Raw genomic sequence first — 14,576 nt, forward strand, 5'->3', positions numbered from 1 at the left:
AAATTCCTGTAATTTACTGCAATTTCCAGACATTACAAGAATAAAAGATGTCCTTATGGTCTCTGAGAAGTGCAACTGAATGTGTTGCATCTTGGCTGTTGCACTGGTGAAAAGTAGTTACTGAATGGGTCTTGTGGTTTCTCCCTATCTATGTGGAATAGGTTAGGAAGGATAAGGGTGTAGTATTCAATAATAATCATGTATTGTTTAGAAACAAAATCCTGCAAAATTTATTCTCATGTAGGTTTTATGTCATTGAATAAACCGTCTTTTTGATAGAAAGATATATTTCCTAGTAGTATTGTTATGAACACTTGAGGCAGTGTAAATAATTAATTTTCATAGTTCTGTAAAAGAACATTGATTATAAGAAGGATATTAAAAAAAGATAGTACTGAAGTACATTCTTAAAATCCAGATCATGGATTTCRCTCACCAGTGATTGATGGTTCTTTGCACAGGACCTGGAGGGAGTTCGAATGTGAAACAAAGATGTCAATAGTATGGCCCTAAAGGGAAGTCTGGCCCTTCTGTCTATTCAAATAAGCATTTTAAAATTTTGCCTGAAGCATTCTGTTGCAGGTGTATTATTAAAGCAATCTCCTGTAAGTTAGCCAGTGGCTAATAAATCAATTACTATTTCACTGTGAGAAATGTCATTCAGCAGAACAGCATAGCCACAGAGCTATCACCAGTTGGAATGTGAGCATTGAGTTTGTCTTTAGAAATCTTGAATGCTAGATTTCTTGAGAAAGGGTGTAAGAACTAGTTTGGACTTTTATCTCTTTCAATATGGCCCTTCCAACTAGTACTAATATTTTAATAAGCTGCAGTGTGATTTATGTAATATCATTTTTCTGGACTGAAAGATTGATCTCTTATTACATTGACTTAAATTAATCTTGCTTTTGGAATTCTTATGTGTTGAAAATTAGTGTCTTTAGTCTTTCACTCATATTGCACGTATTGATTACATATTTCAAAATAAAGTGGGTTGTAAAATTAGTCTCTCTCTARGTTTGCAGAGAGATTCACTCCTCATGTTAACATCACATATTCATTTAAACTAGTAGAACTGTGCTTAATTAAAGTAGCTTAAGGGCTTCTTTCCTTGACTCGGTAATTTGTGTTAGTTTTAGAGCTGATTAAAAGAAAAGTCTAAAATTTCAACAAAATTACAGAGCCCAAACTAATGTATCATCTTGATTGTAACCACAAATATCAAAAACATGTGGTTCAATTGTTTTTTTTTGAGATGCAATGTTATTTTCTTGGTATGAAAGTTAATGTTTTGCACTTCCTTAAATGTAGACTGGTGATGTATATTGAAAGAGACAGCAGAAAGACCATGCCAGGAAAAGAGCAGCAAGGTGGCAGTGAATACCTGTCAAAATGCCTGGATCTTCTCATCTATCACATTGTGCAGGAGCTGCCAGGAATTCTAGGTAAATTCAGTTTGTTAACCAAACAGATCTTTGCTTAACTCTATCAAGAAACASGTATCTCCTTATATATGCAGGTGGAAAGACTCTGTTTTCTGATTACAGAAAGTTTGTATGATATCAGCTTCCAGACATTTTTTAGACATGTTGTGATCAGATATTCTTTATTGGAATGCCTGATTTCCTATATTAATGTTTTGTGTCTGTGGAATAGTAAGCTGCATCAGCTCTGTCAGGAATGAAGCCCAGATGTACAAGAAGTTTTATCAATGTTRTAAAGATATTGTAAAATCCAACAACATTGTACAATCTAAGAACAAATTTGCCCTGTAAAGCAGAGGCCTGGGAGAGATGCAACAAGGCATAACTCTGAATATGAGTTAATCATTTACGTTGAAACTTATATATTGAGTATTTACTGCAGGCAATTTTTCTGGAAAATTTCAGCTGAGATACTTCCGTTGTTTTAGAGACSTGAAACTGATTTTCTCATGCATACAAGCATTTCTTTCATAAAATTRTTTTCYGATGTGATGATAYCTGATGTATTTTTCATCTTCTCTRCATTATCTCTAGGATATTGAAAATKAAATGGTAGCACTGCAAAGGTTAGACCTAAATGTCATGCTGCTATTTTAAAGGAAACTTTAMTTCTGCTAATGCAATTTTTTGCCTTGCTGCAAACACCTGATCCCTTTTTTCTAACTAAATATCAGGTTTGCATATTGGTTATAGCTCAGGAGAAAGTCTCAGCCTATAAATATTTGAAGCACAATTTCACCTCCTACTGTTCATATATGGTATATGCGACTGATATAGTAGACCCTGATATTTCCTCAGAATCTGAAATTTCTATACATCAACTATACAGTTACTAGCATAATACATCAATTGCTTAGACATTCAATTACTACTGATTTAYAACTTAAATGCATTATTGAGAACTGATATGAAGCATAATTTCTACACTATGTTTTCCATGCTGRATCTGTAGGTTGATTGTTTTCCGTAATCTTAAATTACCTGTCCATATTTGTCCACATTTGTCAAAAAGTTTTTCCTTTTTATAGCTGTATGATGAAAGAACATGTACTGCTTGAGGTGGTAAAAGCTATGGGCTTCTAAGAATAATAATCAGATTTGAAAATTGTAACAATTAAAAGCAGTTYAACTGTTGATTTAGAATTAATCCTAGTTGGCTTTTTTAATATGCATTTGTGTAAGCTCCTTACTGATCCCGTYTTCTTCCACCAGATGTAGCTATAAACCAACTATATTAACAAGTTGTAGAAATTGATTTTAAAGATACGTTTGAACAAAATAAATAAAATGTTGATCTTCTAAATAATCTAATAAGTTTTTGGTTGTTGTACATAAGAAAGTAATTTTATTTCTGTATTTATAATACTTAACCTATTTTTAGAAATAGATATAAATTGTTTAGATCATGCTAAAATTAAAGGTAGCCATATCTATTTATGAAATGCAAAATTGCATGTGATGTGATGATTTTATAGTCTTTAAAATATAGAAAGAGAGATTGTTCAGTAAATCAGTTACTAATCACAGAAAGGTCTTGTTGAATTATAATATTAGGCACAATTCAAAACAAAAATGCATTGATGAAAAAACAGTGTTGTTTTATGTATTTGAAGAATTTAAAGCAACACTTTGTTTCTGCTACCAGTAAATGAGTCAAATCTTTAAGGCCTACTTTAGTGCCAAACTCTGTCATTTCTGCTTATATTGAAAACTGAACTCCATGGGAGCAGAAGAAAAGCATTGGTATTATTCAACATGATTATACTCTGACTAACTCTGAAAGGAAAGGCCTTTCCTGGCCTGAAAAAAATGATATAAAATACTGAACCCCATTTTTCATTTGTTTAACATATATGTGGATTCTGTTTTACAGTTTTGAGCAGCTATCTTTTTAGGGGAAAAATATAATAGCAACTCTTTCAAGATAACATTTGSCTTTTAATRTTTTCAGGTTATAGGGACAGAATGKTCCTTCTTTTCAYATGAGCTAWCTTTTCTTATGCTGCTTCTGTTCTTTATCCCATGCAGCAGAGGTTTTGCTTTTTGCTGCTTGTGTAGGCAGTAGGAAATGTAACAAATTTAGCATAATGTTCCTTGATATTTATATGTCTCTTCAGAGTCTGAAGTGTAATTTTCACTATTGCAATTCAAATTTTGTTTGCTTATTATTAKGTCTGAGGCTTGTCATGGAGACAACTAAGTTCTCTCATTGATGTGTTGCTATCTCTTTTATGAGTATTCCTGTAGCTCTAGGTCATTTGTGTCACAGTTAAATTGATGTATGAGCATGTGTGTGTGCTTGGCTGGTGGAAGGCTCTCTTTTTTGGAGGAGAAGGATTTTTGGGGCTTTTTTTTTCCAGCTGAACTGTGCTGCAGGGAAGTATACTGCTTCAGCATTGTGTCACTCACTAATCTTGGTTCTTTCAGTTCTTGGTTAGCTGCAAGTCATGAGAATTTTGCTTTTTTGTTTCACTGGAAATAGAATTGCATCCACAGAATTTAGTAAGTCCACTCTGCCAAGAGGGGTATTTTATCTGTACTTCAACACTCACCTTATATTTCTATCCTCAGTGTTTTGCCAGAGGTCACCTTTGCCTATCCCTGTAGCCAAAGTAGGGAACTGACCTGGTTGAACACTGAGCTAGCGCAGAGAAGTCCTGGATTAGCCCGATTCATCATGCAGTCACATGAACACTACTTCTGTCAGAGAGAAGACAGCAGTGAACAGAGGCTATGGGAACAGAGATGTTTTATATGAMATTTGCTGTTGGTTAGTGATGCTTTTATGTTGGATCAGCCTGAAATGCTGTTTTCTGTAGGTGACGTTCTCAGTGCCCTAACTAATGTCTCTGGACGTAAACACCCATCAACAGTTCAGGCCAAACAGCTGAAGATGTGCCTTCCTATGATGCCTGTAGTGCTTCATCTTGTGACATCCCAGGTAGATATTTTTTGCCCCCAAATTTGTTAAACAGAGGACAAACTCTTACAGTTTCCCAAAATCTAATTCCTGTCTATCACCATCAGAATGAGTAACTAGAGCTTTTGTTGATGTGTAGATACGTTGAACGTTCCAGCTATGAAACAGCATTTGATAAATATTCATTATAAAACAACTCTAATGATAGAAGCAAGTACACATTTCGTCCTCTTTCTTTTTTTTTTACCATGTGAAATAATTGTTTTATTTTCCTGGTCATAAGATGTGCATTTAATGTAATCTTTCTTCAACTTTGGCTAATTTCAAATAGGTATTTCGTCCCCAGATAGTCACAAAGGAGTTTCTTTTCAACTGTGGCATATTACTTGTGAGTATAAACATCTAAGTTAAATGTTTTTACAAAATATACCTGTGCATAAAACTTTGGAAATTACTTTAAGGTAATAAAATTATATTAGATTTCTAAAATAGAGACTTTTATTCTGAGTATATATTTTAAATTTTGGTTGTATTCAAAAGTTCGTGTATAATCAGAAGATATTTTCTGTAGTAATCTATTTATTCAAGGAGAAACTCTGCACCCATTTGATAAACTCAGAATTTTCTGGGTTCTTTACTTCTGAGTAGTAAAGTTTAACTCTCAATTACATAGAATATTGTCTCTAGAATTTCATGCTAGTATTTTATGAGTAAAAATGAAAAAAAAATTATAATCTAATCTGTATTTAAGATATTGTTTCTYTTTATTATGCTTTTCTTCTTGATACTACTACACTGTGTTTAGTTGATGGAAATCTATGGAGCTAAGATATTTATCTCATGTAGACATTTACAACCTATTTCTGATGGTAGCCATAGAAAATGAACTTTTTACTTGTGCCACAGGATAGTACAGCAGAAATGAAGTAGTRCGGTTCTAATGTATTTTCCTCATTAAAACAATTGTTTTTGATAAATGAGAAAAAAAAATAATAATCTGCAGTTGCATATCAGAGTTAAGCAAATACTTTTAAGTGCATGAGTTTGCAAATGACAACTAAGTATCTCCAAATAGCATGAAGAAATGCTTTACTACAAACKATTAGATTCAAGTTATGTGTTCAGATTCCCTTCTTTCTCCTTTGACTCTTTATTCCAATAAAACATGGTGTAATTTGCCTCTACTAAAATATTTGAGTAAATATTGGCATTAGAATGATGAAAAAAAATTYGAAACTGTAGATGTTAAATTACAAAGACCTTTCTCCCTTTGAAGCATTTGTAACCAGGCAGTAGATTTATTAGTAGTTTTCAATCAACCTTCTAGAAGGTGAAATTTTTCTGTCAACAATATAGGTAAAGCAGACCAGGTACAATGAAAGTTTTCTTTTGATGTTACTCCAGCTTGTTTGAACTACTGACTGAGGAAGTCAGGCTAGTTATACTAGCACAGCTTTCCTCTCAAATCAAGGAGGAGCAGATTRCTCATTATTTCCTGCATCTTGTCCTGTCTGCATTGAAAAAAAGCAATTCAGGAACTTCCATATACTATTTAAATTTACACATGAAAAAGGGAGGGAAAGTGGTATATCTGAAAATTGATATCAAATTTTAATCCTTTTTATGTAACTGTGTTATGATATGACTAATATAATTACATCTGGAAGAGTGACTTCATTCTATCAGGGAACAATCTACTCTGGAAATTTGYGTTTAGCAACATTCCCACTGACATCTGTAAAAGGATCCAATGATCAGATTGTACTTTTTCAAAGTACTGTGCTATAATTRAGGCCTCTAAGACTTTAGCAAGTCAAGTCTTACTTTTTGTTTGTTTTGTTCTTTTTTTTTCCTGGTTTTTTCAGTAGTCTTCTTCATAACAATAAGAAATTATGAGGAGTAGAAAGATGTATACTTGGGATCTGGAAGGAAAAGAATAGTTATTTTTCTGTAGCAGTTGTTCATTGAGAATATTTTTTTCCTTGCTGCTTTGAAGTTACTTCCATCATCACTGTAATTTTCAGTAGTGTTGAGCAGAGAAATTGAGAAGGAGTCGGGGCAGTCCTTTCATGTTTTCTGCTGTGAACAGAAGTACATGGAGGACACACTGTGCCCCAAAGGCACAGCTAATAGCAGGCTCCTAGTGCTGTGCACAGGGCACAGACTAACCTGTAGCAAAATACACATACACCATTTCTTTCCATTGCTTAAGAAAGCCCAGATAGTTGCATTTCTTCAAATAAATAAATGAATCTTTTCCTTTTGTTTCTATTATAAAATTAAGGAAATAAGCATTAATAGCCTGAACAATTTTTGCACCAAATATTTTGATTTTTCCAAATTGGTCTTAATACTATGKTGGTGTGAAACTGTCTAAAAATGAGTAAACAAAATAATTTTCTCTCTTCCAAAACAAGTTAATTAGATATTACCTAGTAACTTTCTTCAAATGATCAGGAAGATAACATTTTTTTTCCTAGAAGCAGTTGTTTTCTATGTTTGCTTCTGAGGTGCTTTTAAATAATAAAATATATAATTGATTTCTAACTCTGTTTTTAATTAGAGAAGAATCCGTCAGATGTTTCTTACATAGGTGAAAAAGATAATCCATGTAGAAACTTCTGCCAGTTCAATATGTAATAACAAAAATTTAATTGGTAGTGAAATGTAAAACAACCATGATTTTCTTAAATACTATGTTAGTAAAAAAGATCATTCCACAAATTCTGCCAAGAATTTTCCTTCCTTAACAAGTCCTAATAGCATGTCTTTTGCATCCCAATGAAATAAACAGCTATGCATAGAAATGAAAGCAAAAGAACGAGTCTAATTGTACAATAATTACTTAATCCAAATCATTAATACTTTATTCATCCTGTTCCTTTAAATGATAACTAATTTGACTATTTTTAATAGAAAGTTATATATGCATTTTTGCATGTTCTCTTGTGTGTAACTGCATCCATAATGTGTATAGTATGCGTGGATGGTGCAAATAATAGAAGGTCTTTGGTCATTTTAGTGAGTTATTTTGACATAGCCACATCCGAGGTAGTTCAAAGTCTTCTAAGAAATTACAGTTTGCTGTTAACAGGGAAGGCATTTAATTGCTGCCTATTTAGCTGGAAATGTTATAATTTCTGATATCACTCAGAGTAACAGTCCTTATTGTACTTCATGTTTAAGTGTCCAACAGCATTAAAGACTTTCAAAATTGAAACAGCTAAATAATTAGTACTTTTAGTTTTAGTTAATTATTATGGAAGTTTATCCTAATGTAGGTGCATTAATATTTTGTAYTTACACAGTTCTTTAAAGGATTTCTGGTTATAATTATTCAATGACTTTGTTTCTTAATTTTTTTCCTAAAGTGCTTCAACATAAATGCTGCTTCTTTTGTAGGAGTTCATCAGATCAATAGATTCAGGAGAAACAAACTTGGACAGAGCGATAGGTAGGMTTACCTATGATATTGCAGTACTTTCAGATGCMGGTATTATAACTATTGAATTTTATGAAGAAGTGATTATTTTTACCAACAGGGCAAGCTGCATCAGAAGAATTGATTAAGACTACTTTACTGACCTTTGAAGCAGTAACAGAGCATCCTAGCTTGCTGACGGTCCATCGCTTGACTGTAAGTCTGACAGCAAATTAAATAGTTACAGGCTCATAGGCCTAATTCCATTTATAAATAGAATGWTTTGAAGATGTAGAAACTGTTTAAAATATGGCTTAAAATCTATTTGACAGGGCAAGTACTTAATGATTATAGACAATTTTCGAAGCAGCAAGACATTCAGTTTACTGCATTTAGTTGAGAAATTAGAGGGAGAATGAGAAGGACTTAAAGTTTAGAAATAGTGGCTCTTGATTCTGTAGGTCTTTCCTCAGCTTCAATGCAAGTATGTTGCTATATATTGTGAAACAATCACCACTTTTTATTCTCTTCACATAAACATATGCTTTTAACAGCAACATGGCTTAGAAACATCACCTCTGAGGACTGGTCCCATTCCATTGTCTTCCTTATGAAATCATGAATAGCAGTTATGGTGTTGAGACTTATTTATTGCTGTTTGKTTTTTTCTTTTTTAAATCTAACAGATTTCTTACTTAAAAATTTCATTGCAATTGCCAAACCCACATACTGTAAGCTTTGTACATCACTAAGAGTTGTTTTCTTTGAAGTTTTCGGTTAAAAGATTATATTTTGAACTAAGCTAGTTGAAGAAAGAGGAATTACGTTGTGAAACAGCTGTCAGCAAATCAGGAGGCCTGAGTGGTTGAATCAGTGTTTGACGAATCATCATAACCTGCACCAATACATTTTTTGTGCTTGAATTTTCATCAGAATATAATCCACCATACTCATTGAGATGACTATTTGATTCAAATGGAAAATTATGTATTTGTATTGGAATTAGGACAAGGGCACAAGGGCACAAACTCATCATCTTGTATCAAGAAAGGCATTAGCAAATAAATAAAAATGAGGGATGTTAGGGATTGTGCTAGGTAAGAATGGATGATCTTAGAAATCAAGTGTTTCTAGAAGTTGAATCCTATTTGATGTGTTTGTTAGTTGAGTATTTAGATTATGAAGTCTTAATAAGTGCAAATAATAAAATTAATCCAAAATATAAATTGGAATTTAAATAAGTTTAATGGGTTTTGTTCATTACTGCTTGCAAAAGAGTGGTATTCAAAAAAATCTTTCCTTATGCAAAAAAAATCTAACCAATTAATAATCAGAGGGGAAATAGTGCAGAACTGAACAGTTTAATTTACTTTAATATGGCAACAATGTCCTAAGAAAGAAATGTTAAGTGTAGGTGAAGTTTGAATACCTACTGATATCTCCCTGCATGCCTGTCAGCCTGCCTCTYATTCTATTATATCTGTATCCTTCTGGAATCCACCTCAATTTTAAAAAATAATTGCTTTACTTTGGTGAGGTACTGATGTGTCTTATATTGACAGAAATATGTWCCGTTTTCTATGGGGGTCCATCCGCAGTGACTGAAATTGCAATACCTTKTGTTAGCACATTTAATAAAATTCCCCTCTACTTGTTTCAGCTTTAATGTTGTGGGGGGTTTTCTCTGGAAGAGAGAATTCCTTTTTACAACTCTTCTTCCCCTGCACCCATCCCCACATTCAGCAGAATGTTTTCCTGAAGCCAGGGAGAGACTGTCCTWGTCTCTGTTAAGCAACCTGTGGCTCGCTGTAGGGGAGTTTTAAAGTACCTAGATTTCTGGGGAGCAGGTGACTTCTTCTCATGTGTTGAAAGTTTTAGATGTGTATKTTAAATCCATCTCAACATATCAGTTATGTAGCTATTCCTCCCTAACCAGTGCTTGTCCAGTACTTCTGACACATAMCACTTTTGTGGTTTCCGTGGTTTACAATAGATACAAATTGGTATCCTTGCAAATGAACAGCTTTTTTTTATTTATTTTTTTTATTTTTAGAAAATCTATTACTTCTCTTACTGATTTTCATAAATAACAGTTCTTGCTAATTTAAAAGAGCCCTCCTGACACTCAGCAAATAGTCATTCAGACGCAAACTAAAGTGGAGAAATTGCCTTGCATTTTGTACGTTAAATTCAAGAAATTGTCCATTGTAATTAATAATCTCTAACCACATCTGCCACTAGTGGTGCAAACAGTAATTAGTTTAATACTATTTACGAAGTCTAGTGTGCTAATTATACTTGAATGTACAGCATACATTACTTTAGAGGAAAGTGGTACTTCATCTTCTGTGATGCATACAGACTATTTTTGGAATTGCTGTTGCTCAAGGGATATCTTCTAATTGCTGCTGGCTAAGCATGACTGGAATCTATGAATATAAATTCCRGCACACAGCAGAACTTTGTGCTTTTTTAAAATGTTGAAGCAAGACATGTTCAAGCTTCCAGATCAATATTTAAGTATAACAGTGGTTAATAGGACACTCTTACACTGGAGAGAAATTTAAATCCCAGGCTGAGCTCAGAAACTTGGATTGCTTATTTAGACCAAGTTGTTTATAAATAGGATTTTAGGGAGTGAGGCTGGGTGAAGGCCAAAACCTTCTTGAGAGGATGCGATTTTTTTTCTACTGTCACTGTRACATTGCTTTAAAGTCTCTAATCAGAAATTAAACACATTTCTAATAAAGTTTAATTAATGCAATAAATAGTGGGGCTATATTGAGCAAGCAGAATCAGAAAGTTTTTCAGTTAAGTTTTGTTTTTAGTTTAATTAAAATGGAAATTGTTTAAATTAATAGGAATTTAAGAACAACATCTCAGTTTCTTTTCTGCTTTGAGAAGAAAAGAATTACTTGTTCTGGGTTTTAGTTCATGTTTGATTTACTTTTGTATTTTTATCTTCAACAAAGAAAATAGAATAAATTGGGGTTTTTTTGTGGTCAAATTTCTGATTACCATCAACCTGAAGTCAATTATTGAGGAGATTAATTTCTGTGGAGGCTGACTGTATTAGATATTGCAAACTGTGATAATGTCAATGGAAATTAATTGAAAGTGCTTAAACAAAAGCCAGCAGTGAGCAGTAATTTCATTTTGCTTGCAGTTGTGTGCATTTTTTCAAGACATAAAGACTAACAGTAAATGTGACTTGGCCAATTTTGACAAAACCATATTTTTGGGTATGCAAATATAATGAACATCATTAAGAAGAGTCTGTATAGACTGGAGTGAAATATTAACCCTAGTTTCTTAAACTGGCACAAGTCAAACTACTTGTTCCTTCTACCTACCTAAAATGGAAAAATATTTATTAAATTTAGATACTAAGTGTTATAATAATATAGATTTTTGAACTTTTGGTAAAGGTTTAGCTATAATTAACTGGAAGAATTTGTGTGGACTGTATAATTTGCATTTTTCTTTTTTGTGTTAAGTTAGTTATTTGCCAGAAAAAAGGATATGGAAATTCAGAGCACTTAGAGCAGTGAAGAAGCTCATGATGGCAGACAATTCCTGTCGGAGTCCTTTCTATACTCCATCTAGCTCCCAAAAATGATATGTGTACTGCACAGATAATCTTTCACCCCAAACACTAAAGTTGTTCTCTGGTTAAGGGCAAAAGTTGTGAGCAATAATTCTCTTCCTCAAGGTTTTAAAACTTATTTGAAAAAATCAGGCTAAAATGAAAGCACCTAGAACATGATGAGTTGCTTGATGGGAAGTCAAGGGAAAAGTTGGATGACAGGGAAATCTACTGTTTGACAATATGAGAGTTATTAGTTTCAATAAAGATGACAACACAAAGGTTGGAAACTTGGGCAAGTGCTTTTTTCTTGATTCAGCATCAATGGTGTTCTTCATCCACTAATCTAACCACCGGTGGTTCTAATCTAACCACCGACACCTTGATTTTGTCAGTGTAGGCTATGACTATATGAACATATTGTACAGAAGTTTTTCAATCACATTTCCTTTTCAAGTAGATTAAAATACCACACCGCATGCRGTTTTCTGTCCATTAAGATAATCCAGATGACATGAGACTTTTTGAAACCAGTTCTCTACTAATTGACATATTGAGTCAGTCAATCAGTRCTGTAGCTTCCCAGAAGTGAGAAAAAGCCAAATCCTCAATGAAGATTCTGAAGACTTTTAAATAAAAATTACAGAAGTGTCATCCTTATTTCCCAATYCATTCTAACATGCATTTGATTATTTTTTTCTATTACATTTTGGGAGATTACTGATGGTATTAAAATACTGAGGAGTGTGCTGTGCCTCCAGCAAATGCTTTGAGAAATTTGAAGGCAGCAAGAAGGATGATGGGGGGTTGGAACATCTCTCTCATGGGAAAAGGCTGAGGGAGTTGGACCTGTTCAGCCTCAAGAAGACAATTGAGAGGGGACCTCATTAATGCAKATAAATATCTGAAGGGTAGGCTGTCAAGAGGATGGAGCCAGACTCTTCTCAGTGATGCTTGTACCTTACTAGTGGAACTTTTCTTGCAGAAATTGCTGAACATTACAGAAACAGATGTTCTGGTTTTGGATAGAGTACTTGTATTTCCAAATAGGTTTTGATAAAGTCATGCACCGAAGACTTCAAATTCATTAGTGGCCTTTTCCTCTTACCCTCAGGCTGATCAACTTCTAACTAGTTAAAATTTACTAAGTAGAGAGTAGAGATCAGTTTTTARAAAATTAGGTACTTTAAGGTGTCTTACAAAGGCTTGTTGCAACATGTGCTGCTAATCCAGAAAAGGGAATGATTTGGGAGGTGACAGAACTTACTGATGACACTAAATTATTCACAGTAGTGAAAATTAAAACTGACAAAGAAGTTGCAGACAGTTTTAAGATTTGAGTGAAAGGAAAGTAAAATGACTTGCAATTCAGTACTAGTAAATGACAAGCATAGGGGAAATAATTTCAACTATATATATGCAAGCTCTAAACAYGTTGTAACTTCTGGAAATCTCTCAACATTATTTTTCTATGGAAATAGAAAAGCAGTAATTAGAAAGACAACTAGAWTATTAGAAATTACTGGTAAATGATCATACAAAAAGCAGAAAAAATTACTGTGCCGTGGTGGTATCACATATCCATGCTGCACTCAGGTCTCAAATACTGAATGCAATTGTTGTTCTTTGCTCTTGTAGAGAATGAAGTTTATCAAGAAAAAGTACAGCTCAATGATGCAAGGAAAGTYTGAGTAGATAAAAACTTCATCTTGGAAACAAAATATTCCATAGTATAGTATTACGAATGGCATGGGAAAGATGAATTGGAAAAAATATTCATGCTTTTTGTAAATTAGGAATATGGGGATGCCGAGTTAGTTACCTTAAAATAAGCAAGGATGTGTCTTCATAATTGAAGCATAATTGAAGTGTAAAATGCAGTACTATAGGTATTGCATGTGCTAAAAGTATAAATACATTTAAGATAGGATGGGACAAATATATGGGAGAAAAGGCTAAATGCAAAAATGCAGGAAGAGTATCAGCTTAGGAAGTTTCCTAATAATGCAAGACGTACTTTTCTAGAAACTAGAGATGTACTTTAGGCTTGGTCTATTTCTCCTACTCTTTTTGTAGTCCATCCCAGCTGCAGAAACAGGATTATCTGCTTTGAGTGTTATTTTTTTGGTCCTGTGCATATATATAATAGTTGGAAGATGTGAATGTAGTGTGTATGGAAGTTTCTAGAATTTCATTGCTGTTTTGGATACTGATAACAGCGCAGTTATGGCAGCACAGCCTTAGAATGACACCATTACCGAATTGTACAGTGGAGGCTTTGTGCTGCTAGRAATGTATGATGAACTGGATATCAGGCTATTTAAAAGGTGATAGGAACTCATCTATAGCTATGATCACATTCAACCCTTCTTCTCTAGACATAAATGACAGAAACATTTGCAATTTATTGGTCAATTTGTTAAAAATATTTAATGTGCGATTACACTTCAGTTTATTTCACCTTAATAATTACATGCAAAGTTCATATCTTGTTTAMAAATTTGTATTCACATTAGTAAAAAACATTGACCCAAATGGCATGGAGAGGAGATTAGGGGAGAGAAGGTTAGGGTTGTGGAGTTAGAAGTATCTGATTTAAGGTTCATATAAAATTTAATGTATGTTACCTCCTTMAGAATATGCATTCTGATATGCTTTTGCATAACAAAATAATTTTCCATAAGATTAGTGTTTCATTTAGTTGACTTCCCACCACACTGAACTGACATGAGGCAAGCACCTGCTATGGAGAATTCTTTTCTAAACTGTTTACAAAACTGAGGTTTGTGTTAAAAAACATTCAGAATAAGCTACTCCAGTCATTCAAGGCCTAAGAATCTTCTTTACAATGAYAGTTGAAAATATATTTATCCTTGAAAAGACTTATGACTGACTTAACTATATTTGCTAACATGGGAAGACTGCTGTTAATGCTAGATTAAAGTGAAAGAAGATTTAAAATTTCAGAAATTGAAGTTTCATCATACTGTTGTATACTGTCATCTTAATCAGTATAAGTCTGAGTCAATGCTCCTGCTGTTGAGTGATTYGTAATATCCAGGGACTCTAGGTTGCTTCAGAGAATTGAGAGCTGCTTCTTTTCCTCTTTTCTGTTTCACACCTTTAATTTACCAATTACATGTGCCTCTTCATTTGAGAAGCTTT

At 33.4% G+C, this 14,576-nt stretch overlaps 1 protein-coding gene across 1 annotated transcript in view; it reads left to right on the top strand.

Moving 5' to 3' along the window:
• The window catches only part of ULK4 (unc-51 like kinase 4), a gene marked incomplete at its 3' end in the record, with an annotated part of 159,011 nt that overhangs the window by 63,877 nt on the left and 80,558 nt on the right, over positions 1–14,576 (top strand). Inside the window, exons 23-27 of the mRNA XM_057381049.1 lie at positions 1,312–1,445; positions 4,304–4,425; positions 4,736–4,792; positions 7,807–7,858; positions 7,947–8,041. Coding sequence (XP_057237032.1) covers positions 1,312–1,445; positions 4,304–4,425; positions 4,736–4,792; positions 7,807–7,858; positions 7,947–8,041 — 460 coding nt within the window. The remainder of the gene's footprint in view (positions 1–1,311; positions 1,446–4,303; positions 4,426–4,735; positions 4,793–7,806; positions 7,859–7,946; positions 8,042–14,576) is intronic.

The sequence above is a fragment of the Malurus melanocephalus genome, unplaced genomic scaffold (genome assembly GCF_030028575.1).
Source record: "Malurus melanocephalus ecotype Western Australia unplaced genomic scaffold, MMel_1.1 scaffold_489, whole genome shotgun sequence".
Lineage (NCBI taxonomy): Eukaryota > Metazoa > Chordata > Aves > Passeriformes > Maluridae > Malurus > Malurus melanocephalus.